This window comes from Ipomoea triloba, chromosome 6 (assembly GCF_003576645.1).
Source record: "Ipomoea triloba cultivar NCNSP0323 chromosome 6, ASM357664v1".
Classification (NCBI taxonomy): Eukaryota; Viridiplantae; Streptophyta; class Magnoliopsida; order Solanales; family Convolvulaceae; genus Ipomoea; species Ipomoea triloba.
This window is the reverse complement of record NC_044921.1, coordinates 7,537,998-7,565,143: the sequence shown is the minus strand read 5'-3', so window position 1 is coordinate 7,565,143 and position 27,146 is coordinate 7,537,998. Positions and strand designations below refer to the sequence as shown.

The 27,146-nt window shown below is 35.2% G+C and overlaps 3 protein-coding genes across 3 annotated transcripts; all 3 read left to right on the top strand.

Annotated features, from left to right (window-relative positions):
* Positions 1 to 2,116: 2,116 nt before the first annotated feature.
* On the top strand, positions 2,117 to 6,921 carry LOC116022660 (WD repeat-containing protein 20-like). Its single transcript, XM_031263455.1, has 11 exons — positions 2,117 to 2,668; positions 3,203 to 3,511; positions 3,591 to 3,699; positions 3,783 to 3,876; positions 4,155 to 4,242; positions 4,344 to 4,427; positions 4,638 to 4,731; positions 4,844 to 4,931; positions 5,113 to 5,218; positions 5,304 to 5,396; positions 5,988 to 6,921. Exons 1-11 carry the CDS (start codon positions 2,474 to 2,476, stop codon positions 6,381 to 6,383), a joined length of 1,656 nt encoding a protein of 551 aa, XP_031119315.1. The 5' UTR covers positions 2,117 to 2,473; the 3' UTR covers positions 6,384 to 6,921.
* A 13,141-nt stretch (positions 6,922 to 20,062) lies between these two features.
* Positions 20,063 to 23,524, top strand: LOC116023430. The gene is made up of 4 exons (XM_031264431.1): positions 20,063 to 20,459; positions 20,561 to 21,778; positions 21,864 to 22,621; positions 22,958 to 23,524. Exons 1-4 carry the CDS (start codon positions 20,063 to 20,065, stop codon positions 23,522 to 23,524), a joined length of 2,940 nt encoding a protein of 979 aa, XP_031120291.1.
* Positions 23,525 to 23,732: 208 nt separating this feature from the next.
* On the top strand, positions 23,733 to 26,262 carry LOC116021839 (DNA-directed RNA polymerase III subunit rpc9-like). Its single transcript, XM_031262327.1, has 5 exons — positions 23,733 to 23,999; positions 24,801 to 24,940; positions 25,062 to 25,179; positions 25,277 to 25,429; positions 25,811 to 26,262. The coding sequence occupies exons 2-5, from the start codon at positions 24,933 to 24,935 to the stop codon at positions 26,039 to 26,041; spliced, it is 510 nt and encodes a 169-aa protein (XP_031118187.1). The 5' UTR covers positions 23,733 to 23,999; positions 24,801 to 24,932; the 3' UTR covers positions 26,042 to 26,262.
* The last annotated feature ends 884 nt before the right edge of the window (positions 26,263 to 27,146 follow it).

The window sequence follows — 27,146 nt, the reverse complement described above, 5'->3', positions numbered from 1 at the left end:
GGGGGGGGGGGGGGGGGGGGGGGGGTAACAGAGATGGAAGCTGGATAGATGGGGCAGCAGGATACATGGTCAGGGCTATCAATGTAATTCCCCATAGTAGGTTGTTATAACTGCCTTTGGTGGATATTTTCTTTATATAGATATTTGACCTGTGTAACCTCTTCACCATAACGAATAATGAACTACCACCTTCAATGAGCTCTGCCTCACTTCTCACACGTACTGATCTTCTTCCCCGTTCTTCATCATAGTGAGAATTTTATTAGTGTAATACCACAAATATTTTTAATTTGTACTCTATTTTTCACTCACAATTTACATGATATGATATATCTAGAAAGAAAGTGAGTCCCAATTTTTATTTATTTATTTCTTTTTCATTAGTGGAATCTTTGATTGCGAAGAAAATCTTACACATTTTGTTTGATCTTATCACTCTGGTTAAGATAGAATAAACTTGGATCATCTTATCCACACCATCAAGGACAAAAAATTTTATTCATTAAAATTCCGTATATCATTTTCCATTTTTATTATATGTATACTTATCATTTTACCATATGTAATTAGAAAAAGAGATTAAATGAGATCCTTAAATGACCAAATAGTGCAATTAAGCAAATTATAATCAACACAGTGTTATGTAAATCATAATAAAATGTACATTTTAATATATTAAGGGTGTGTTTGAAAAGTAGGAAAATGAATTCTGAAAAATGTTTTCCGGAAAATAAGTCATTTTCCGAAAAATAGTTTCATTTCCCGTGTTTGGTTGCATTCTGGAAAACTGTCTTTGTGTGTTTGGTTCATTTTCTGGAAAATATATTAAATTGTATAATTTTACCTTTTATTTTTTAAATATAAAAATTATAATAATATATAAAATAATAATATTTCTTTTAAAAATCTACAAATGTGGTTATTTTGCTCAAAAAATTGTTGAAGCCAAGCCCGGAAAATGACTTCCGGAAAAAAATTTGAAAGTCATTTTCCGAAAAAATGACCTCATTTTCCTTGGTCAATGGAAGTTGTTTTCCGTTGACCTCATTTTCTAGGAGCTGCCAAACACTAAAAGCCCAGAAAATAATTTCTGGAAATTATTTTTCAGACTACCAAACACACCCTAAAAGTATATTATTTGTGTACTGAATGCACATTATACAAAATAATGTACTTTCAGTACTCAAATAATGTACTTTTCTTAAATGCAATGCATACTTTTAATATACTAAAAATATATTATTTATGTATTCAATGCACATTATTTGATAGTATGGTTTACATAGGTGTGTGGACCATGATTGGTGCAATTCAACCCTAACTAAAAAATAAATTTTTGAAATCTCTTAAATTGACAAAATATGCAATTGAATCTTAATTTTACCTATTCAGTAGGTTACCTTTGATTTGACATGGACTATACTTCCACATGTTCTACTATTATGATGTGGTGATTACTTGGCACCCAATCAATGGATGAAAGGTGTCTTGGCTCATATGCTGCCCTGCCTCACTGTGTGATAGTTTTTTATAATTTCTTTTGAAGTTTTATTCTTGTAAAACTTTTACTAATATTTTCTAAATTATGTCAAGTTATCGCTATATTCAATGCTAAGTAATCGTCACATCAAAATAATAGTATAAGTGAAAGTATAATTAGAGCATCCCTACCAATGAATTTTTAATGGTTTTTGGAATAGTAAAAGCCAAAAAGGTGATGTGGAAGAAAAAAAAAAGGGAAAGAGAATGAGTTTGGATCTCTTGCAAAAATTGGTTTTTGAAATAGTGCTTCACTTTTGAATGGAGAGAGAAATCATCAACTATTCACATTTTATGTTCTTTTTCCTTTTTTATTTTTCATATTTTTCCTAATCACACTCACAAAAACTACTCAAAAATTAAAAAAAAAAATAAAAAAAAATCCGCTATGGATGCTGTTTATGTAAATAAGTAGTAACATGCTTAATACGGAGTAGATAAAATGATAGGTCAATTATATTTTTGTTACATATTTAAAATGTCTGAAAACATTTTTAATTAATAGCTCAATTACAGTATTTAATTCACTTATTGTTTATTTAACCCTTATTCTTATACTCCCTACATAATAATTTGGATATTGATGCGAGTGTAATCTGCTGGACTGCAAAATTGATGGTATTCTTGTGTGTTCTTTGAAGCTCCCGAAGGTGAATCTGACCATTCCCAAACTCCCCAAAACCAAGAACAAAGAGGCAACAGACAAGTCAAGACCGCCACTTGAATCCCAACCGTCCATCGCTTCGACGAAACCTCCTCAAAACTCAATCCCCACCCTCCGCCAAATCTCTGCTCCGATATTCATGATCCACGATTAGCAAAGAGCCCGGGAGATACGCAGGGCAAAGTTAGCTCCGGACGATCTCATTTGCATATTTGGACGCCGACGGGGGAGTTAAAGATAAAGAGCCTTTGATTGGTGTTGTTTGCGAGGATGATCAACTCTGCGGGGAGTAATAGTATGATGGCGTCGTCGTCTTCTACATCTGGGAACAACGCGCAATCGCCTGGTCTGAAGACGCATTTCAAGACCCCTGAGGGGAGGTACAAGCTCCACTACGACAAAACTTACCCTACTGGTTATACTCAATATGGCCAGACCCAGTCCCAGGCCAAAACCTTTACTCAGGTTCTTCGTTATATTTTAGAGTTTACTTCTTTTCAATCTCTCTCAGTTTGTGTCTCGATTTCTTCAGCTTTTTTTTATTTGTCTGCATTTTCTTGCTGTGATTGGATTTTGGTGTTTACCCATTTCGTAAATTGATTTTTGGGGTAGAATTTGCAATGGGTTGCTTAATTATTGTGTGAATTTGGTTTATAAATGTATGGTTCTTCAACCTGTTAACATGGCCTTATTCCCTAAAGGTTCAATTATTTGTGATAGTATTCTGTTTTTGCAATGTTTCCATCTTTCTATGTGGTCAATTTGAATGTATTTCCAGCTCAAACACATAGTACTAGTTCTTCATCTGAAGTGAATATGAGGTACTTGTGAAGGAGGTATATGATATCTTTCAGTGTTTTGAAACTATAAGAATTAGCACTAGTAACTTGGCAATGATTTTGTTGTTTTTCTTTTTTAATCCATTCGCACAGCTTTCAATAGGAAATTGAGTATTTGGTCTTACTTTGGAGAATGTTTTTGATTAACTTTGATGTTCAGGCAACCCTTGCTCATCTTAAAGACAAGCCAATGCAGGCACAATCGCAGTCAAGTTTTGTGGGCAGCAGTGGTGTTAGGTCTGCAGCAGCAAGGTTGTTGGGTGGTGGAAATGGGACTAAGTCACTTAGTTTTGTTGGAGCCAATGGTGGAAGTAAGTCGGTTAGTGGTATGAGTACTAGAATTGGATCATTAGGGGCTTCAAGTACAAATCACTATGTGGGTAATTCAAATTTTGATGGCAAGGGAAATTACTTGGTGTTCAATTTTGGTGAAGATATATTTATTTGTGATTTGAATTCTCGAGATAAGGTGTGGTTTTTATCTATATCCTACCTTCTGACTTGGATTTGGTTAATATGAATTTTGAGTGATTTGCTTTGAAATGTAGGACCCTATAAAGTCTTTACATTTTAGTTCGAACCCTCCTGTCTGCCATGCATTTGATCCAGAAGCTAAGGACAGTCATGATCTGCTTATTGGGCTAGCATCCGGAGATGGTAAAAATTTGTTTTGCTCTAAAAATGGACTTCCAACAAACTATATCCATCTGTGGACTAATTATTATTTTATGTGTTTGTAGTTTATTTGGTGTCTTTGCGGCTGCAATTGCAAGAGATTGGAAAGAAGCTTGTTGGAGCACAGCATTATAACAAAGATGGTTCTGTTAACAGCACGTAAACGCCTAACTCTATGTCCCCACCCCCAAAATCATTACTGCATTACACATCCGGAGTCAGGACTTGTTTTCTATTTCTCCATTATATTGCCCCAATAAATGATTTTCATTTCCAAATACTAGCTTTTGAGTTTAAAAACTCTTATTGCTAGTGAATTTTTATCAAACTTTTTGGACAACATTTATGAGAAAAGTTTTTTGTTATTCTAATAATTTAGTCTTATGACTAGGGATTATGTTTTCTTGCCAATTAAATAATTTCTTTGCCTACAACAGCCGCTGTACTACTATTGCATGGGTGCCTAACAGTGATGGAACTTTTGTTGTTGGTCATGCGGATGGAAGTTTTTATGTCTATGACAAGGCAGGTCTTGATGATCTCAGGAATGCAATTTTTGTCTTCCTATTAATAATCATCTCAAATTTATTTTGACTTCTAATTCCAATTCTGTTTTCATTTTCCAGAGTAAAGATAGTTCTAGTGATCCTTCATTTCCGGCTATTAAAGATCAGACTCAATTTTCAGTCTCCCATGCTCGTAACAGTAAGGTATCAATAATTGAATGCATAGTTTCTGACCGTAACTTTTATGATATGTTATGTGATCAACAATCTTCCTGCAATGGTGACATCCTGAGGGTCTTTGAGTAATTGTGATTTGATGTCTAGCAATTTTATTACGGAAGTTCTTTTACTGATTTCTATTCTTTTGAATGGTTGCATGCCTTCTTTAGATTGATTTTGCTTATTTCTATGCAGAATCCTGTTGCTAGATGGCATATTCTTCAAGGCTCAATAAATAGCATTGCTTTCTCTACAGATGGGGCATATATTGCAACTGTAGGGAGGGATGGTATCCTCCCCACCTAATGAGTTTTTAATCCTTTTGCATATTTTTCTTTTGGTTTTGTTTCCTATAAGTATTATATTAGTTTATATAAGCTAAAGGTAACAAATGAATTTAGGTTACCTGCGCGTGTTTGACTACAGAAATGAGCAGCTTGTATGTGGTGGAAAAGGATATTATGGTGCTTTATTATGCTGTGCTTGGAGGTAAGAACTATTGATTTTTATTCAGAATATATTCATATCATCATATGGCATTGAAATTTTATGTATTTACCTTCCAAATGACATTAGTTTTCGCTTTTCAGGAAATTTTTCTTTTTTCCTAAATACCTTTATTGGTTTTTCAATTAGAGAAAGTTGCAATTCATAGTAATTTAATGAACAGTATGGATGGTAAATATATCTTAACTGGTGGAGAGGATGACCTAGTTCAAGTTTGGAGTATGGAGGAGCGGAAGGTTGTAGCATGGGGCGAGGGACACAATTCATGGGTTAGTTTTTAACAAACCTAGCAAGCTTTCTTGTTTCTTGTCTAACAACCATGCATTTGTTACTCTGTTAATTTGTATCTTACAGGTGAGTGGTGTGTCATTTGATTCTTATTGGTCAACGCCAAATTCAGATGGCACAGGTGAAAATATTGTCTACCGGTTTGGTTCTGTTGGCCAGGTACTTATAAACCACTGTCAGTTGTGCAGAATTCATTGTTGCTTTTATATCTTGTATATTTGAAACTATTTTTTTTTTATTGTTTATACTTTCTTATTAATTGTTCTCTTTCAATTCTCTAGTTCGCCACCACCTGCCTTTCCCTTCCCTTTATCTTCTCTGAGATACACATTTTTTCAATGGCTCTCTAGAGGCAGATATCATCTATGTATTTCACTTGTATATTTAGGTACTAAAGCAATTTGACTAACCATCTTTTGTACCAAAACTTTTCTGCCGAATGATCCTTGTTCAAACTCTAAGTGTGCTATAGCCTACAAGCCTTCTTAGGTTTCTTGCTCCTGGTTTCCAGTGGCTTAAGGTTGAGTGTGGAGTTTTTCTGTGGCTGAATAAAATGACTGTGTGACCCAAAGATGATTTAATTCTTGCCATAGACACAGCTTTCCACACTAATCTTGGGTATTCAAGTTCAATATGCTTTATTTGGCAAGTGGTTTGCCAAGTTTACTAATAGTTCTTTCTCAACTCTTGCAAAATATATTTGTTTTGGTATCATGATGTTTTTGCCACCAACGTGATGCTTCTGTACAGGACACGCAATTGCTTTTATGGGATTTGGAAATGGATGAGATAGTGGTCCCAATGCGCCGCCCTTCTGGAGGATCTCCTACTTTCAGTACCGGAAGTCAGTCAGCTCACTGGGATACCGCTTGTCCTATGGGTACTTTGCATCCCGCTCCAAGCATGCGAGATGTCCCGAAGCTGTCCCCATTGGTTGCCCACCATGTTCACACCGAACCTCTCTCTGGATTGATATTCACCCACGAATCTGTTCTTACTATTTGCAGAGAGGGGCACATAAAGGTCTGGACAAGACCAGGCTCTGGCGAAAGCTCAACAAGCAACTCCGGTTCTTTATTGAGTACAAGCTTGAAGGAAAAACAATCAATTTCAAGTAAGGCCGTGAGTTCAAGTTTCAAGCAATAGCACAACGTCATGACCCCGGTTTACTCTTACATATCAACCAGAAGTCCAGAACACAGCCAAAGTTTGTGGCATTGGCTTGTGCATTGAGGTTAACCAAGTCCGTTGTATAGCGCTTGTCAGGGGCACGATGGTGTCAGAAGAAAAGTGCCCAAACTGCCTTGTAAGTATGAAAAGGTTGTCAAAGGAGGAATACTAAAATGACCAACAAGAAGGAAAAAAAAAAAACCAAATTGACATTGCAAGTTTCAGAATTGTACTTCCAGCATGCCGCTTTTCTTGCTTTTGTTGTTCTCCCCTTAACCAATTTTTGGCTGACATTCAATTCTCATCCAAGTTGCCCCAGATTTGTGTGGTCCAGCATTATTATGGTCATGCCAGTCTGAGGCTGATAGAAGTATTCAGTGGGTTTTAGTCTGGTAGTTAGTTTAACAAGCAGAAACCTTGCTTTACATTTTACATTAGGTACTAAATACTAATATTTGAAATGTACTGATTTTTTATTATTTTATATTATATATAGGGAAAATTGCATCTTTAGTCTCTGAGTTATAACCAAGTTCTGACTTAGTCTCTAAGTTATGACCATGTCTGAGTGTTTGAGTTTAGTCCTTTAGTTATGAGTGAAGTGGCGAGTTTCATCCTCGGTGTGAGTATTTCCTTCTTCGAGTGTATATTTTCCTTTCTTTTGAGTGCATATGTTTGTCTCTTCGGGTGCATACTTTCTTTTGGAGTGCATATTTATTTTATTAGCTTCTAAACAGATGAGTGCATTATTTTCCTTCTTCAATTGCATAGTTTCTTTTGGAGTGCATATTTATTTTATTAGCTTCTAAACATATGAGTGCGTTATTTTTCTTCTTCAAGTGCATATTTTCATTCTTCAATTGCATAGTTTCTCTTCGAGTGCATATTTAATTGTTATTAGTTTCTCAACAGATGAGTGCATTATTTTCTTTCTTCAAGTGCATATTTTTTTTTTCTCTTTGAGTGCATATTCTTTATTAGTTTCTCAAAAGAATATTTACGGTGCATAACTTTAAACTTTGAGGTGCATTACTTCGAACATACGTGTGCGTAACTTTGAACTTATTGGTGCATAACTTTGAACTTTCACGTGCATAACTCTAAACTTTATGGTGTATAACTTCAAACATTTATGTGTATAACTTTAAACCTACGGATGCATAACTTTGAAACTTAAAGTGCATAGTTTTGAAGTTCATTTGCATGACTTTGTTGTGTATGTATGATAATCCTATTATCTATGCAAATTAACTTTGTTCGATGATACTTTTGCTTTAGATATGTATGAAGTTCACTTTTGAATGGGTATGTGTAGCTTACTACACTAAACTTTGAGTGGATACAAATTACGACAATCATATTCACTGCCTTTAATTTTATTATTATCATTATTTGTTGTTATGAACGAGCTTTGCCAGAACAATATATGTTTGATGGAAATGGACTTTACTTTTGAATGGCTGCCAGAACAATATACGGATAATGTTTGAAAAATTCAACTTAAGTGCGTTTTTTAAAAAAAATATTTCCTTCATTCTGGATAGTTGATCTGAATTAGATCAACAGTTCAGATCTCCCTTTAATTTTAACTGAGAGTTCTTTCACACCTGATATCTTCATATATATAGGGAAGGGTTTATGTGGGGTTAAAGATTTTATGTGGGGTTAAAGATTCTTGTGCGATTATACGGTGATCAAGGCTATTTAATTGCACCTTAAGTTTGTAATCTATGCACTTAAGTTGAATTAATATAAATATGACTTTGTATAGAAAATCTTATAAAGAATATTGGTTGTGTTTTGGAATTGCAAAAAAAAAAAAAAAAAAAAAAAAAAGTGTTCTAAAGTTTCAGACTAATGCATTTTAAGAAGGAAAACAACGCACCTTAAGAAGGGAAACAACGCACCTTAAGAAGGTAAACCATGCACCTAAAGCCTTAGGCTAACGCACCTTAAGCACACAAACCACGTACCTTAAGAAGAAAAACGCACCTTAAGATTCAGGTTGACGCACCTTAAGTTTCAACAACTACTCACCTTAAGTAAAAAACCATGCACCTTAAGCAAAAGAGTTAATTCTAAAAATGGTCCTTCGACTATTGACTTTTACCAATTTTTGTCATCGACTTTTAATTTGACCAAAGTTGGTCCCTTAACTATTGATTTTGTACCAATTTTGGTCATTCTGTTAAATCTAGGTTAAATAGGTGTTAAAATTGAGGGCAAAAATGTAAAACCAAATATTTGAGCCTTTAATATATTACTACAATGTAATATATACGCCGTAATATTTTTATTTTTATTTTTTGCAAATTCTCTAATTGAATGTGGAGTGTTATTGTATATTTTATTGTTGTATTAGGTGTTTTTTTTTTTTTTTTTTTTTTTTTNTTTTTTTTTTTTTTTTTTTTTTTTTTTTTTTTTTTTTTTTTTTTTTGCTTTATTCTATGTTAACTTTTTACTATTCTAATTTGCATTTTTCTGGTTGAAAATTTGGTAATCAAAGTAATGGATAAGTTGTACCATAAAGCTCAAAAAAAAAAAAAAAACACAGAATAAAGCAAAAAAAAAAAAATTAACATACCCCTTTTCTACCATTTTTGCTCTAAAAAAAATATAATACAACAATAAAATATACAATAAAAATTATTACGGAGTATATATTACATTGTAGTAATATATAAAAGTCTCAAATATTTAGTTTTACATTTGTACCCTCAAATTTAACACCTATTTAACATAGATTTAACAAAATGACCAAAATTGGTACAAAATCAATAGTTAAGGGACCAACTTTGGTCAAATTAAAAATCGAGGACAAAAATTGGTAAAAGTCAATAGTCGAAGGACCATTTATGGAATTAACTCTAAGCAAAACTAAGGGTGCAAATGAGTCAAACCTTTCGCGAGGGGTTCAGTCAAAGCTCGGCTCGAGCTCGAGCCGAGCTCACATATTTTAGGCTTTGGCTCGTCGAGCCTATAATAATCTCTAATATAAAATAGCCATAAGAAGAGCAGTAAATGCACTTAGGCCACAATTCCCGCCCAATCAAAAACGGTGACGTTTTGCTGGTCAAAAAATGCCGCTCGAATTAGCATACTTAAGGCAGTTAATGCGCTGGCTGTCGAACTATGAAAGGTAACAACGTTAATTAATCGTTTGTTTTAAAAGTGTTTTAAAAAAGGTAACGACGCCATGATTAGAGTTCATGGGGAAATCGAATCGTTTACAACGATTCGGCAAACAAGGACTCTTCATTTATATAGCACCGGGAATGAAAAAACAATTATTCAGCGTGTAGAAGTCTGCCAGTTTCAAACTTAGAGTTGGGATTTGGGATTACAATATATATTAGAAGCGCTAAATCAATCTCAACATCCAAAACTGAGATCCATTCGCATTTTACTTCAGTCCAATATGGGGATGTACTCTCTGGCTACCGGATTGTCTACCTTCAACAATAGGAGTGCAATAAAGGTTAGAGTTATTCGTAGCTACCTGGTACGGGAAAAGAAAGGTTCTGCTGACCTAAAGAGTCAAGAATTGGTCTTACACGATCCAGAGGTATGTGTTTTTGCCTTTTAATCTTTTTTTTTTTTTTTTTTTGCGTCTTAATCTGCATAGAATAGAATTAGGCATATTAGTCATACGTATGTAATGCAGAAATAATATCACATACATTCTCTGTTGCAAATGCTAATAACCATATAATTGATAGGGAAATGTCATTCATGCAACTATACCAGCAAAGATTGTTCCAAAGTTTAGCAACGGTTTTGTAGAAGGCAAAGTGTATGCTATCAAGAACTTTTACGTTGTTTCAAACTGGCATACCTACAAGACTAGCATGAACGAATATATGATGCAATTGAATCATGAAACTATTTACAAAGAGTTGAGGTCAGAGAATTTCCCTTGGTTAATGTACAGATTGAGGCCTTTTGATAGTTTGAAAGGTAATTCAGAATTAAATGAGAAAGAGCTCATTGGTAAGATTTCTAGCCTTAGGCCACAATTCCCGCCCAATCAAAAACGGTGACGTTTTGCTGGTCAAAAAATGCCGCTCGAATTAGCATACTTAAGGCAGTTAATGCGCTGGCTGTCGAACTATGAAAGGTAACAACGTTAATTAATCGTTTGTTTTAAAAGTGTTTTAAAAAAGGTAACGACGCCATGATTAGAGTTCATGGGGAAATCGAATCGTTTACAACGATTCGGCAAACAAGGACTCTTCATTTATATAGCACCGAGAATGAAAAAACAATTATTCAGCGTGTAGAAGTCTGCCAGTTTCAAACTTAGAGTTGGGATTTGGGATCACAATATATATTAGAAGCGCTAAATCAATCTCAACATCCAAAACTGAAATCCATTCGCATTTTACTTCAGTCCAATATGGGGATGTACTCTCTGGCTACCGGATTGTCTACCTTCAACAATAGGAGTGCAATAAAGGTTAGAGTTATTCGTAGCTACCTGGTACGGGAAAAGAAAGGTTCTGCTGACCTAAAGAGTCAAGAATTGGTCTTACACGACCCAGAGGTATGTGTTTTTGCCTTTTAATCTTTTTTTTTTTTTTTTTTTTGCGTCTTAATCTGCATAGAATAGAATTAGGCATATTAGTCATACGTATGTAATGCAGAAATAATATCACATACATTCTCTGTTGCAAATGCTAATAACCATATAATTGATAGGGAAATGTCATTCATGCAACTATACCAGCAAAGATTGTTCCAAAGTTTAGCAATGGTTTTGTAGAAGGCAAAGTGTATGCTATCAAGAACTTTTACGTTGTTTCAAACTGGCATACCTACAAGACTAGCATGAACGAATATATGATGCAATTGAATCATGAAACTATTTACAAAGAGTTGAGGTCAGAGAATTTCCCTTGGTTAATGTACAGATTGAGGCCTTTTGATAGTTTGAAAGGTAATTCAGAATTAAATGAGAAAGAGCTCATTGGTAAGATTTCTAGCCTATCAATACTCTTTTTAATTCATTCGCATTCCTCATGGCAGGCTGTTAGGTCTATATTTTTTTTTTCAGTTAAGTTATTTCAAATTTTCTGAATTATTGAATAGATATCATTGGTCGGGTTGTTGAAGTCTATAGACCTCAAGAAAAAAATATTGGTGGAAATAATGCTAGGTTCATAGACTTTGTGCTTGAGGATGCCCAATAAGTATAAAACTATTGATGCTAATGCTATATTATTTACAAACAAACTTATTTGTGTGTTTAAACAAACAGTGGTCAAAAGTTAACCTGCACATTTTGGGACGACCACGTTTCCAAGATTCAGCATTTATATGAAGCTCCATCCAAAGATCCTGTGATAGTTCTGATACAATTCTGTAGGATAAAAAGAGGGCTCAGAGGTTAGTCAATACAATTCTGTAGGATAAAAAGAGGGCTCAGAGGTTAGTCAAATCTGCATTGTAGGATAAAAAGAGGGCTCAGAGGTTAGTCAAATCTGCATTTACAATTATGCACATAAGCATTCTGAAGGAATTAATTCCTCGATTAATTTTTTTTGCATTTTCTTTTAGATGGTGAGGTCAAGATCTGCTCATCTTATGATGTAACTCAAGTCCTTTTCAATCTGGACTATCCAGAATTTATCAACTTCAGGGACAGGTATGTGTATGTTATCACAGATAATTTCTGCATTCTGTTTTTCTTTACATGTACTCAACTTCATCATTACTACTATATTTGAATTACAGTCTTACGGACATAGGATATCAAACACCTATGAGAAGTATAGCTTCCCTATCCAGTTTTAGTTTTACCAACATTATGGATGAATCCAGTAGTAAGTCTATGGAACTAACCACCATAAATGAGATCTATGACAATGATAAGGTAATAAAACATTCTAAATTACCTTTGTTGTTTTCACATCTACATCCAGTCTAATTCATAACTGTGTCAATGCAGTATGGAGATTTTTGGGTGGCCGCAAGGATATCGGGTATTGTTAATCCGATTGATTGGTTTTATAGCTCCTGTAGGAAGCCGGGATGTTACAAAAAACTTCAAATTTCTGAAGGAGTCAATAAATGTTTCAAGTGTTTTCAGACTTGGGAAACTGGTATTTTAAGGTATAAGATTACACTACGTGTTGTGGACCTGAAGGGTAATGCTTCATTTTTACTGTGGGATAGGGAGTGCCAGGAGTTGATAGGGATTCCAGCAACAGAGCTATATGAAAAGAGTAATAAGGTAAGTTATTTTTTTTATTTTTTGAATATGTACTAAATTTATTTTAACTAATTTTCACTAATTCCTATATGTTTTTGCAGAACAATCAGCCATTACAGCAGATCACAGGGTTGGTAGGCAAGACTTTGCTGTTTCAGATTACAGCAAAGTCAGATCACACATCCTACCGTAACACTCCATTTCCCGTGCTGAGGATAAACAATGACCCACAGATTCTGAAAGAACATTGCAGTGAACTGCTGAAATTGGAAATTAATGCTTGCAATTCTGACATGCAAATAAGTCTGGGTGATGATGATTTTTTGGAGGTATGACGTAATGATTCATTTCTAAGACTTAATAAACGCTGTCACATTACAAAGAGATTAGATGTACTTACATTGAATTTGCATTTTAGGGTTTTTTAAGTGATGAAGCCGAAAGTCCCATAGCAAGTATGCCTCATGTAGCTGTTGGTGATGCAACTGAGGGACCTGTCAAGAGGTGCTTGCTGGATCAATTTTCATCAACACAGAGTGGCAAGAAGCAGAAAGAGATCAAAGATATCAAAGTGAAGTTAGAGAAAATAGATTGACTTTATGCCAAGACAAGTGCTGAGAAACTGAGAAAAACTTTTATATGCTCAAGGGTTTTGATACGGGGCAGTGCTTTTGTAATTTTAATTCTGTACTAATTTGTGTCCTTTTTTGGCTGATGGGTACTGTATTTCTAACAGTATTGCACTTTGGAAAACATGTCTCAAATTCACTTCTTAACTCTTGGTGACATTGTAATTTTCATTTACTCTGACATTAGAGATATTATGCATAGTATTATGTTGTTCTGTGTGCAGGTATCTAGCAAGCAAGAGGACTGGAGGAAAAACACTATGGATATCTTAAAGATTGCATCCAAGGAATTAGGTTTTTATAGATTAGAGAGTTTTATCAAGGATATTATACATTAGACAGTTTTTATTACTGTTTGTATCAGTATGCTAATCAAGCAAATTATGGGTGAACTCCCAAGGATGGTTGTACAACTGTAATAAAAAGCTCATTCTCTGTAGACATTGTTTTTTTCCATTGATATATTCACAATGCTAATGAAGGAAATTATGGGTTCATTTTGGTCCAGTCATGCAATAAACAGTAAGCAAGCATGTGTTCTTTTTTCCACAACATGCCTATAAATTTAGTCATGCAGTCATAATTTTATACTAATTAGACTCAGTCAAAACAAAACTCATAATCCCTTAAAATACTTTTAATAAATTACATACAAATTGATATCATGGACTTATCTTTGAGCTCATATGAACTTCGCTGCTTATGTGCTAAACCAGCTTATGGAAGAAGTTTCTGCATCAAAGACAATAACAACTTAGACTCAAAATGCGGGATTAAGGAAATGGCCCATGATACTAAATTGCCTGTTACACTTAGGGAGCACAAAGGATTAAGTAATGAAGTACTTTGTTCTCTTTTATAAATACTTTTAAAGAGAACTTTGAAGTTGATTAAAACAATATTTTACTGACTAACGGTTACACTAACAGGCAATTAAGTAGTCAATATTTTACAGATATACTTAGACCATGATACTGACTTGCAAGTTCCTTAATGAACTGAAAAATATTTACTAATGTTACTTGGTGCCTTCGTACATAAGTTTGCAAATTAAAACAACTATCATAGCAAGCTTTTTCAGCACCTGTTTAGCTTCACATATTGGCTGTGCCCAAAAGTATCCAATGATATCCTCCTATCTTGGTGGAATTAGTTCCGTATCTTGCCCTCCATATATCTAACTGTAGTGTTGCAACTCACCCTGCTATCATATTGAAGAAGACAGGGAGAATACAAAGTAGATATGACTCCAAACAACATTAAACTCTAAGTTCACTTTAACTCTCAATTGCCAAAACTCTGAGTATAGTGTTGCCAAAACTCTAATTAGACGCTCAAAGAGGGGTAGTGGCAGAACCAACCAAACAAAGCACCCCAAAAAATTAGTACCAAACATCTATTTGCCAAATGTACAAAGATTTTGGTAAAATGAGACACTTTTCTTAGCTAATTAACTCCAGTGTAGACTTTTTCTCATTTTTGCATCTTTCACAACCATTCTTGACAATGGAAACTGCCAGCACTAATACAGAGTGGTCAAGTAGCAAACTCAGCAGTTTATACTCAAGAATTGCTTAGTGTTGTCATTGGATAACACTTGAGTTAGTACTCAACCATTAAAACAAAAAACATAGCATGCAAAAGCTAATCATTACGCATCAGAATATAATTTCATCATATGCCAAACCTACATTATACATATTAGTCACAACAAGAAAAATGATATCATAATCATACACCAAAATAAAAAAAAAATCCAAAAAACAAAAAAATAAAGCCAAACTGATAGTACTGACTCAAAATAAACAGATGATATACATTGGCAGATTTACCATATATAGGAAGTTTTGGCAAATGATTTTTACTATTGATCTAGCAACATTAATTACTTTAAAGACTCTTAGTATTCCAACAGTCTAATAGATACCAGTGCTTACATAAAGGCTACCAAAACATTCATTATTATTCTCACAGGATTATCAACCAGCAATATAAAACCCTCAACCTTGAAAGCAAATTTTACACACACAGCTACAATTGGTGAATGCAAATAATGAAGCAACTTACCAAGTCAGCTCTCATTGGCAGTAAAAGGAAACACCCTCAGCCTATAGTACCAGGTACGCACTGAGTATTCTTCAGTATTAACATTTTCTGCTCAGTGCTTTGCGTGAGCACATTAGTTATAACACTGTAGCTTTATATTCATCTTTACTGTGTCCAAAAACATTCGAATATAGCAGATTCACGAAGATTCGTATCCAATCTGCTAGGTATGACTAATAAATAGAGAATGTATTTAAAAATTAAACCCCCTCTGCACATAAACAAAATCCTTGCTGTCGATTCAGTTAATCTACAGAACCAACACATGCAGCACAGTCTTGAAACCAAAAACCCTAGACCCAACCTTTTGCGATGTTGGTTAACACTTCTTAAAATTAATTCAGATAACAACCCTATTGATTTCGAATTTTTACCTAAATCGACGCTCAAATAGAATACCTTAATCCAGATTAAAGCGGCTATAGTATTTAACAAACACTTACCAAATCATTCAGTTGAACCCAAGTAGATCCAAAAACGATGGGTTGTAATTCTCTGAGCATTAGGAAATAGCATAGGATGAAGATCGAGAGTGAGATAGCGAGAGTGAGATACCGTGTATATATCTGCCGTTAGAATGAATGAGAATAAAGTTGCAGATTAGAGCACAGAACTGAGGTAATCTGGATGAAGGCTACACCAGGCTTTCCTTTTCGCTATCTCACTTTCATTTGCTTAGTACACGTATCTCTCTTGCAAAGAGAATACGTGTACTTAGCAGGTGAATTCCCTGTTTTTTTTTTTTTTTTTTGTTTTAGTTTTTGGCTATTTATATCTATATTTATATTTATGCAGAAAAAATATATTTTCGATGTTGAATTGTCTGTTGCGGCAATTGATATTTGTATTCCGTTAGATAGCGCTTCTAGAAATTTTAGACTTTAATTCAAGTAAAACTTCATTATAAGGCCGGCAATTCACTATTACTACTTTCTTTTTTAATTGTAATCTTTTTTTTGTGCTTTACAGATAAAGAAAACGCGTCATGCATAGAGTTCAGTAATAAACATACTCCCAAACATGGAAATGGGTCGCAATTGATTGACCCCTACGTTTTTGGTGTATTTGAGAATTCAATCAATTCACCATTGAGCATTATAACTCATAGTAAGTATTCTTAAACGTCGATGCATAAACATATTATACCCGTCCTATTTTTAAATGTTTCATATTTATAGGTGGTCAACTAATTAAATCGAGTATTAGTTGCAACAAGAACTAGTCTCAAAGTTTTATATCTAATGAAGGTATACAACAAATTTAATATTTTCCAATTGCATTAATTAAAATAATTCATTTACCTAATTTCTATTAAATAGTATAATGCTTTTTGTTTGAATAATGTCAATTTGAGATGTGGTAACTTAACACAAATTATATTGATTTGAGTATATCTCATGCTTGGAATTTGTTTTTCCTCAGCGGCTACAACTTCAGTACATTGTACAAAAGTTAGAGGACCATTAAATGATGTGACTAACGGTAAGTCACATAAACCATATTTTTTTCCATTAACATTTGCTGTATTTTATATTAGAAATGTAATGGTTTTTGAAATTTTCTAATTAGTTCGGCCCTCTAAAGCACAATGTACAACAAAATTGAACAAGAAATCTGTAATGTGCTACAATGATTTACAAAAGACAATACCTTTTGGAGCAACGTCATCTACGCCGAATAACCAATCATTAACTAATTTGAGTACATGTTAGTGCTTTTAAATTAAAGATTAATTATATGATTATTTTAATATTAAGTTCAAATGCTTTAATTTGGTCTTCATACAAATTACCCGTGCTTTTTTTTTTTTGTGTATTGATGTTTAGTGCATTTTGCAAGCAATATTTGCAATTGTATAATGCAATTTAAATTAAAGATTATATGATTATTTTAATATTAAGTGAAAATGCTTTAATTTGGTCTTCATACCAATTACCCGTGCTTTTTTTTTTTTGTGTATTAATGTTTAGTGCATTTTGCAAGCAAAATTTGCAATTGTATAATGCAATTCACGTAAAAAATTCCGATTAACATTTACTTTGGAAATGATTGGTTTAATTCACTATAATTTTTTTTTAAATCAAATATATGATCTAAAGATATGTTCTAATTTTGTTTACATTGATTTTATTGTTGTAATAAGTTATGGGCACGACAAACCATCAAGTTACTCAAAGCACGAGGTCCAATATAGCCGTTGATTTTAGTCGGAATTTGAAAGCTGAATTCGCGACTGTACAGGGATCAGGGGAGACAAGTGTTTCCAACTTAAATAACGGTATTTCTGTTCTTCAATAATCCATGTTGTCTCTTATGAAAGGAATTTAAAAGTTGTTCGGTCTTTTAAACAATATGCATTAAACCCATATATTACGTTTGCCATTTGGACAACCAACACTTACACTTACTCTCTAGAATGTTTTTTTTTTAAAATCAATCTATAATATGATCTAAAGCTAAGTTCTAATTTTGTTTACATTTATTTTATGGTTTTAATAAGTTATGGGCACGACAAACCATCAAGTTAGTCAATGCACGAGGTCCAGTATATCCGTTGATTTTAGTCGCAATTTGGAAGCTGAATTCGCGAATCTACAGGGATCAGCCAAGACAAATACATCCTTCTTCAATAATGGTAAGCCTATTCTTAAATAATCCATGTTGTCTCTTATGAAAATTTAATGGTAAGTTGTTCGATCTTTTAAACAAAACGCATTAAACCCATGTATTACGTTTGCCATTTGTACAACAAACACTGACTTTTAGTTTTGTGAATTCAATTTTTTGGACGATTATTTTAATAGTAAGTTAAAATGCGTTAGATCAGTGTTCATATACTTTTTCAAGATTTAGTATTGTATTTTTTGGGGTATTAATGTTTATATTACGTAATACCCGTATTAATTGTTCTCTAAACTTTGAAAGCAATATTTGCAATTGTACCCAAAAAATTCATGTAATTATTCTTACTAACAATTCCTTGAACCAATAAGTACAATTAAATACAATGTTGTTTTTTTAAACTAAAATATTTAAATTTAGCTAAGTTCTGATTTTGTTTACTTTTATTTTATTGTTGTAATAAGTTTTGGGCACAACAATCCACCAACGTAGTCAATGCACAAAGTCCAATATTGCGGTTGATTTTAGTCGCAATTTGGAAGCTGAACACGCAACTGTACAGGGATCAGGGGAGAGAAATACATCCTTCTACAATAACGGTATGGAAAGTCCCAACTAACCCATGTTTTCTCTTATGAAAATACGTTTTACACTTCTGAAATAATACGCATTACACACATATAGTACGTATGTCATTTTGAAAACAAAACATGATAGTTAGTTTTGTAAATTCTAATTTTGGGGTGTAGGTATTTTTTTGACCAATACTGTCTTGGAGACGAATTACACCATTCAAAGTTCTAAAAAAACGACATGTGAAGCTCCTGTTGTTCGCCATTTACAAGAATTGGTTGCTAATGTTGATACGGTCAACATTGATAATGTTCCGCAAGACGCCGGTAAGAAAATTAGTATTAATCTTTAATTCAAATGTATATTCAATTCATAAAATTATATGTCTTTTAAATTGATGTAATTCATAATCATATATGGTTTCCTTCTTATTAGTGATTTACCACGATATTGGGGATCCGAGCAACATTTGTCAAAATTGCAATGCAATCTTTTGGTTTGAAGAGAGAATGAATAAAGGTGCACATTACGGGACACCAAAGTATTCTGTTTGTTGTGGCCATGGGAAAATTGTGCTCCCTAAGATGATGCGACCGCCTAAGAGGCTGTTTGACTTATTTTTTAGTCATGGAGAAAAACAAAAAGAATTTTTAAGATACATTAGGAGGTACAATAACATGTTTGCGTTTACCTCATTAGGAGCAAATGTGGACAAATCCATAAACATTGGTAATGCCCCTCCTATTTTTAGGATTCATGGACAGAATTTTCACCTAATTGGAGGTTTAATTCCTCAAGAAGGTAATAGACCCAAATTTGCTCAATTATACATCCACGACACGGATAATGAGGTAGACAATCGGATCAGTTCATTCAGGTAATACTTTGTATTTCTATCAATTTACTTTGTACTTAATCAGTGTATTTAATTAAAAATCATAACAAATTAACCTAACACTAACTCCTGTTTAATATTTTGTATTAGCATGGGTGAAAAGAATCCAGCAGTGCATTTGGAAATTGTGAAAGATATAAAGCATGACCTGGATGAACACAATATGTTGGTGAAATCATTTCGCTGTGCCAAGGGACATATTGACTCAAATCCAGGGGTAGATTTCAAGATGAGGTTAATTGGTAAGCGAAATTGTGATGCAAGGACATACAACCTACCAACGGTGTCAGAGGTTGCTGCTCTTATCGTCGGTGACATTGATCCAAATATGGGTTCCAGGGATATTTTGGTTGAGACTAACTCAGGTGGTCTAAAGAGGATAAACGAGCTTAACCCTGCTTACCTTCCTTTGCAATATCCCATTCTTTTCCCATATGGGGAAGACGGCTACAGAGAGGATATCCAATTCAATGAAGTTCGAATCAAGCAAAGTGGTGGTCGATGTCGTGTGTCGTAGCGTGAGTTCTTCGCTTACAGGATACATGAGAGGTTTAACGATTTGTCCACAATCTTATATGCACGGAGACTTTTCCAACAATTCCTGGTAGATGCTTACACAATGGTTGAGTCCAGCAGGCTTATGTATATTAGAAATAATCAAAAGTCCTTGAGTTGTGAAGCATACAAAGGCCTGTCAGATGCGTTGACCAGAGGAAAAGTTGATACTAGCAAACAAGGTAAACGAATAATATTGCCATCCAGTTTTACTTGTGGTGCTAGATATATGATCCAAAACTATCAGGATGCTATGGCCATTTGTCGACATAAGGGTTATCCAAATTTATTCATCACATTTACATGCAACCCGAAGTGGCCGGAGATTCAAAGATACATGAAAAAATGCAACCTCAACGCTGAAGATAGGCCATACATTGTATGTAGGGTGTTTAAGATGAAGTTGGACTGCTTAGTCAAAGAGATACGGTCGGGTAAACTGTTCGGTACAGTTACTGCAGGTATGTGTGTTTTAAATTTGGGTTTTTGTAAATCAAGGTGAGTAACTTATCATATTTGAAAATTTTGCAACCTAACATTTATTACACTTTTCCCGTTCTAGTTGTATATACCATTGAATTCCAGAAGCGGGGTTTACCACATGCTCACATTATAGTCTTTCTGGAAAGATTGTCAACACCATTTACGGCAGAATCAGTGGACAAATTCGTTTCAACTGAAATTCCTGAAAAACATGTTGACATGGAATACTACAAAGCTGTTGAAGAATTTATGATTCATGGACCATGTGGATTACATAGACCAAAATCTCCATGCATGGTAAACAATAAGTGTTCAAAGCACTTCCCAAAGAAATTTGTTAATGTATCAACTTGGGATGATGATGGGTATCCATTGTACAAACGAAGGGAAAGTTCTAGAATTGTGGAGAAGAATGGTGTGCAGTTGGATAGCAGATATGTGGTACCACATAATAGATACTTGCTTCTCAAGTATAAGGCACACATCAATGTGGAGTGGTGCAATCAATCTAGGGCGATCAAATATCTTTTTAAGTACGTGAACAAAGGCAACGACAGGGTCATTACAGAATTCTATAAAAGCACAAATGATGACCAACAGAATGACACGGTTGATGAAATAGCAATGTATTACGATTGCAGGTATGTCTCTGCTTGTGAGGCAACTTGGCGTCTTTTAAGCTACGATGTCCAATTTAGGTACCCCCCAGTTGAAAGATTAAGCTTCCATCTACCTGAATGTCAATCTGTTGTTTTTGAGGATGATGATCGTATAGATAATGTCTTGAATCGACCAACGGTCAATCAAAGTATGTTCACTGCTTGGTTTGAGGCAAACAAGAATTTTGATTCAGCGAAGCAGTTGCCATACATTGACATGGCAACAAAGTTTGTTTGGAAGAAGGATATCAGAGAGTGGCATCCCAGGCAGAGGGGGTTCTCAATTGGAAGAATTTTTTATGTACCTCCAGGAAGTGGTGAAATATACTACTTGAGATGTCTTCTAAATGTAGTTCGAGGGCCGACTAATTTTGAGGACATCAAGTCATATAAGGGTGTCATATACCCCACTTTTCGAGATACATGTTACGCTAGAGGTTTGTTAGATGATGACAAAGAATACATTGACGCCATTGTCGAAGCAAGCCAGTGGTCTACTGCTCAGTCAATGAGGAAATTGTTTGTCATATTACTTACTTCGAACTTGGTGAATCGCCCGGAAAATGTGTGGAATGTAGTGTGGCAACATCTAGCAGAAGATGTACAATTTAACAAGCGCAAAGTGTTGCAACAAGAAGGTAAATTATAATTCGTTTTATATAATATTCCAGACTTATAATATCTAATCATAATATGTTTAACATTGTCCTTTACAATTTATAGATTTGTGTTTGTCTGATGACGAGAAGAAGAATTTGTCCTTGATTGAAATAGAGCGTGTGTTACAGTCCTACAACAAGTCATTGAAAGATTACCCGAATATGCCACTTCCAAACTTCGATGATGCTGTTCGTTGTGATAATCGTCTGTTGTGGGATGAGCTTGATTACGATCGTGACGCATTATTAAAGGAGAGTCAAACAATGGAGAGGCAATTGACGGATGAGCAAAAAGTTGTGTACGAAACTGTAGTAAATGATGTAGACCACCAAAAGGGGGGGTTGTACTTTGTCTACGGGTACGGTGGAACTGGGAAAACATTTGTTTGGAGAGCGTTGTCTGCAAAAATTCGCTCGAGAGGGGATATTGTCATAAACGTAGCATCGAGTGGAATCGCATCTTTACTGCTCCCTGGCGGCCGAACAACACACTCGAGGTTTGCCATACCTATTACAGTCACCGAGGATTCAACCTGCAACATCACCCAAGGTAGCAACTTGGCCGAACTCATTATACAGTGCAAACTAATAATATGGGATGAAGCACCGATGATGCACAAGCATTGCTTCGAGGCACTGGATAGGACATTGCGGGATCTACTTCGGTTCACTGATCAGAATGCTGGAAACCGAACTTTTGGAGGCAAGACCGTAGTACTCGGTGGTGATTTCAGACAAATACTGCCAGTGATCCCTAAAGGTTCAAGGCAAAACATTGTTTCAGCTTCAATTAACTCTTCGTACCTTTGGGATTCATGTCAAGTGTTAAGGTTAACAAAGAATCTAAGACTTTCAAACAAAGAATCAACAGTTGATCTCAAAACAGTTCAAGAATTTGCATCGTGGCTAGCTGCTATAGGAGATGGCACAATGGGAGGACCTAATGATGGTTATTCGAACGTTCGCATCCCTGATGAAATGTTGTTACCAGCTAATGGTAATGACATAGCCACAATTGTTGATAGTATATTTCCATTGTTCAAGGAAGGCGGTTGTCAACAACAATACATATCAAATAGGGCAATTTTGGCACCCACACTAGACGTTGTCAATGCAATCAATGAGTACATGACTGATTTGCATGTTGCGGAAAGCAAGACATATCTAAGTTGTGATACTGTGTGCAAAGCTGATTCTGGCAATGGTATCCTCGCTGATATGCACACTCCTGAGTTCCTAAATGGCTTGAAAGCATCTGGCATACCTAACCATGCTTTAACTTTAAAGGTGGGATCTCCGGTTATGTTGTTAAGAAACATAGATCACTCGATGGGTCTATGTAATGGTACAAGACTTATCATCACCAGATTATCTGATCATGTTGTGGAGGCAAAGATTGTTTCAGGGAATAATGCAGGCCAAATTGTCTTGATACCAAGAATGTCAATGACCCCAACTGATACAAGATTACCTTTTAAATTTCAAAGAAGACAATTTCCTTTGATGCTATCATACGCAATGACTATCAACAAAAGTCAAGGGCAAACATTGACACATGTTGGCTTACTATTAAGGAAACCGGTCTTTGTTCATGGTCAACTATACGTGGCTGCTTCAAGGATTAGCAACCCTAAAGGTCTACGATTGTTGATAGCAAATGAAGGTACTAAGAGTATTAACTATACTACAAATGTTGTGTACCATGAAGTTTTTAATAATTTGTAATCTCAAATATTCTATTGTTTTAAATAAAATAGTTAACTTTGCTTAAATATTCGCTTTAATCTCAGCCGTGCAACGCACGGGTATAATACTAGTAATAATAATAATAATAATAGTAATAATAATAATAAATAATATTTTATATTAATATTTTTTTTTTGAATGCTATTGACCTCTATTACAAATGTTTACCCGTTCTATAGTCTATACCTCCAGAGTCCCGCCCCCATTCCCCAAGCGGCAAAGCCCTAAGTCCCTAACTCAGCCGTCAAAGACGAGAGACACGACGACGACGACCCTTGTCTCCGGTCCCCAACCTCGCCGACGACAAACCAGTCTCCACTCTCCACTCTCCACTCTCCACTCTCCACCGTTGCCCACGACGAAGGACAAAGCTGCTGCCCGAGAGTCCGAGACACCTTACAAACAGAGAAGCTGCTGCCGACGACGAACGGACGAACGGGCGAAGCTGTCTCCGGTACACTTTTACAATTTATAGTCAATCTGTTCATCCTAAATTCCTACTGCTTTTACATCATATTAATAATCCTATATTCCTATTATTTATGTGTTTTGCAGACTAGTAATAATCCTATCAGTATATATTTAAATTTTAAATTAATGTATATCACTATATTGTTGAAGAGGTGCATAGTTGCCCGGCTTGCCCCTTCCCGTACCAAACATCATAATATGCTAATTTGGGAGGTGCAAGTACTATTTTTTTTTTTTTTTGGAGCAGCTCGAGATTGAGCTCGAGCAGCTCATTCCTTAACGAGATCGAGCTCGAGCAGCTCATTCCTTAACGATCGAGCTCGAGCAGCTCATTCCTTAACGTGCTCGAGCTCAGCTTGGCTTGTTTGCACCCCTAAGCAAAACAATCACGCACCTCGGCACGTTTGTGTATAATTTTGCTGTATTTTGCATATAAATGTTCTGAGAGTAGTCATTATATTGTTGATTTGTGGTCTAGTTTTATACTGTTTTTGTATATTGATTAAACCTTCAAGCAAGATGTGTTTGTTGATAGTTGAATCTTCATAGAGCAATAGAGCATCATGGATTTGTGGTTATTGGTTGGTTGTCATGTGATTCTGGACATTGCATTGAACTTGTGCGGTTAGATTTTTTGTATTTATGGATTTGTGGTTATATATTAATTTTGTATTATAGTATTAGGTTTATTGTTATTATTTACAAATATTATCTTCACCTTGGCTTCTTAGATGTGTTTTACTAGAACCCTTTCTTATGTTTGTGGCACTTTTGAATATCGCAGGGGTTCAATAGTTTCCTTGTATTGATTGGGTTACAAATTCTAAAATTCTAGTGCTGGTTTTCTTTGATCACTGGTATTGCCAGTCATGTTCATTTGAAGCAGCTCTGTGTGCTCAACGTTGTGCTTCTGAGGATGAAGATGTATGTAATTGCTAGATTCTCTTTATGCTTCTGGTTTAGTGGCATTCAGTGATCTAAAGCTCTAGTTTGATGACTTGATCTACTTCTTTGGGTGGTTACATCTTAAATTTGTTTTATGCAGTCTTGAAGCAAATGCCGGTGCACTTACTAACTTTGAGGTGCTTGACTTTCTACGATCAAGAGGGGCAGGAAATGATGCTACAAGGGTCATGGTTCCTGTTTTACCATCTGAGTTCAAGGTAGGAAGCTTTCATTATGCCAATTTGCTAGTGATATTATATTATTATGGTGTATAGTCATGTACTCATGTAACTGGTGTTGTAAGTGTATCTGCAGGTTTATGATTACTTAGAACGAACTGCTGCTTGCAATCAGACAAGAGAGATTATAGAAGAATTTTTAGCTAAATGTAAAAAATTCAATCTTGCAAAAGCTGAGATATTGAACATAAGCAACATTAGGCCATCCTCTTTGGTTGAAATTGACACGGTAATGCTAATGTTCAGTTCATTAAGATTTTAAGGTGTTCCTCCTAGTGCTTGTCTGTTATTTTTCAACTGTCTATGCCAGCTTTTCATTTTTAATTTTTCTGCCTAGATTTGAACTTCCCAAGTGAAAAAAATATTGAAAATAGGAGATGCAGACATGCAGTTCAATTATATTTTGGATGCTAATGTTATCAGTTACTTGTGTTGGGTTATCGGCTTATCATAGGATTCCATGCTTGAAACCTTGTAGACTTGAAAGAATTCGTAAGGAAAGAATTATGTTTGTTTGCCCTTTTTTTTTGTTGACAAAGCTAAGACGTTTTTTTTTTTAAATCTTTTTTTCAAATTGTCACATACTTTGGTTTTGTTGAATTTGACACAGATTATTGAGGAATGTGATACGCGCTTTGGGGAAAATGAAGAAACTATTAACGAGCTGATTGAAACAATCACCCAGGTCTTGCCTCCTCCTCCATCTGAAATGAATACGGATGAGCAAGTTGTTGAAGATACAGAAGCAGCTGAGGATGCTGGAACTGATCCTCCAACGGAAATGGAGACTGATGCGCAAGCAGCAGTTCCAGATGGTGAAACCCTAGAGGCGACTAAATAGAAAAGCTGCTTACTTGGAATGAAGAGTTTAAGTTAGAATTACTTTTGATTAGTGGATGCAAGCATCATGTAAAAATGGATTTTTTTCTCCTCCACTGCTAGTTACAACCTTATATTTTCAGTTCAACGCTTTGCGAATCAAGATTGCTTTGGCTCTGTTAGATTAAGTTATGTTGCAATCCATTTAGAAGTTGTGTTAAGAGAGTTCATATTTTCTTGCTCTTTTAGTGGTGAAATTGTTCAATGTTTATTACGTTGACCATGCATAGGGAACATAGGGTACATTATTTCTATGCATTGGTTACATTTACATTAGTTTTTATACATAAGATACATTATTTCTATGTATTAGGACTCTCTGAGTTTGAGTCACGTTAGGACTAGCTATCCTACTCTACCTGAGACTTCACTTGTATATATATCTCCTATTCCTCATCATTGTAATTGTTCAATTGAATCAATACAATATTCAGTTCTCATCTGGTATCAGTTAGCCTAGGTTTATTTTCCAATGGCTGACGGCTCTGTTAATTCTTCCGAACGGACCGTTTCTGATGCTGCTATTTCTTCTGCGGTTTCTTCAGCAGCCGCTTCTCTGTCTGCTGTGCATCACTATGTTAGCATTAAGCTAACGAACAAGAATTTCTTGTTTTGGAGGACGCAGGTTATTCCGTTTCTTCGTGGGCACGACCTCATGGGTTTCGTTGATGGCACGAACTCTTGCCCTAATCGTTTTCTTCCCGTTTCTGAAGGCTCCTCCGCTGCTGCTGCTCTACCCAACCCGCTGCATGCTCCATGGGTGCGCCAAGATCAGGCGGTCCTTAGCATGTTAATCTCTTCACTTTCATCGGAAGTTATGTACCTCGCAATTGGTTGCACTACGTCGCGTGATCTCTGGTTGGCGCTTGAGCAGGCTCTCGCTTCTTCCAGTCAAGCTCGGATTATGCATATTCTTGGACAGCTGCAAACAATACGCTAAGGTGATGCCTCCGCCGTCGACTACATTGCTCGTGCGCAAGTTATGGTGGAAGATCTAGCTCTTGCTGGCCGTGCGGTTCCTTTGGAGGATCAGAATATGTATATTTTCAGAGGTTTACGTCCAGAAT

What these genes read in the sequence shown, in the direction of transcription:
- LOC116022660 (XM_031263455.1), top strand. Translation starts at nt 2,474, where the DNA reads ATGATCAACTCTGCGGGGAGTAATAGTATGATGGCGTCGTCGTCTTCT. An exon ending in TTATTATGCTGTGCTTGGAG is followed by an intron (nt 4,932 to 5,112) that starts GTAAGAACTATT and finishes TTTAATGAACAG; the next exon opens with TATGGATGGTAAATATATCT. An exon ending in GCGAGGGACACAATTCATGG is followed by an intron (nt 5,219 to 5,303) that starts GTTAGTTTTTAA and finishes TGTATCTTACAG; the next exon opens with GTGAGTGGTGTGTCATTTGA.
- LOC116023430 (XM_031264431.1), top strand. Translation starts at nt 20,063, where the DNA reads ATGGTTGAGTCCAGCAGGCTTATGTATATTAGAAATAATCAAAAGTCC. An exon ending in CAAAGTGTTGCAACAAGAAG is followed by an intron (nt 21,779 to 21,863) that starts GTAAATTATAAT and finishes TACAATTTATAG; the next exon opens with ATTTGTGTTTGTCTGATGAC. An exon ending in ACCTTTGGGATTCATGTCAA is followed by an intron (nt 22,622 to 22,957) that starts GTGTTAAGGTTA and finishes GCGGAAAGCAAG; the next exon opens with ACATATCTAAGTTGTGATAC.
- LOC116021839 (XM_031262327.1), top strand. An exon ending in TTTTACCATCTGAGTTCAAG is followed by an intron (nt 25,180 to 25,276) that starts GTAGGAAGCTTT and finishes GTGTATCTGCAG; the next exon opens with GTTTATGATTACTTAGAACG. An exon ending in CTTTGGTTGAAATTGACACG is followed by an intron (nt 25,430 to 25,810) that starts GTAATGCTAATG and finishes AATTTGACACAG; the next exon opens with ATTATTGAGGAATGTGATAC.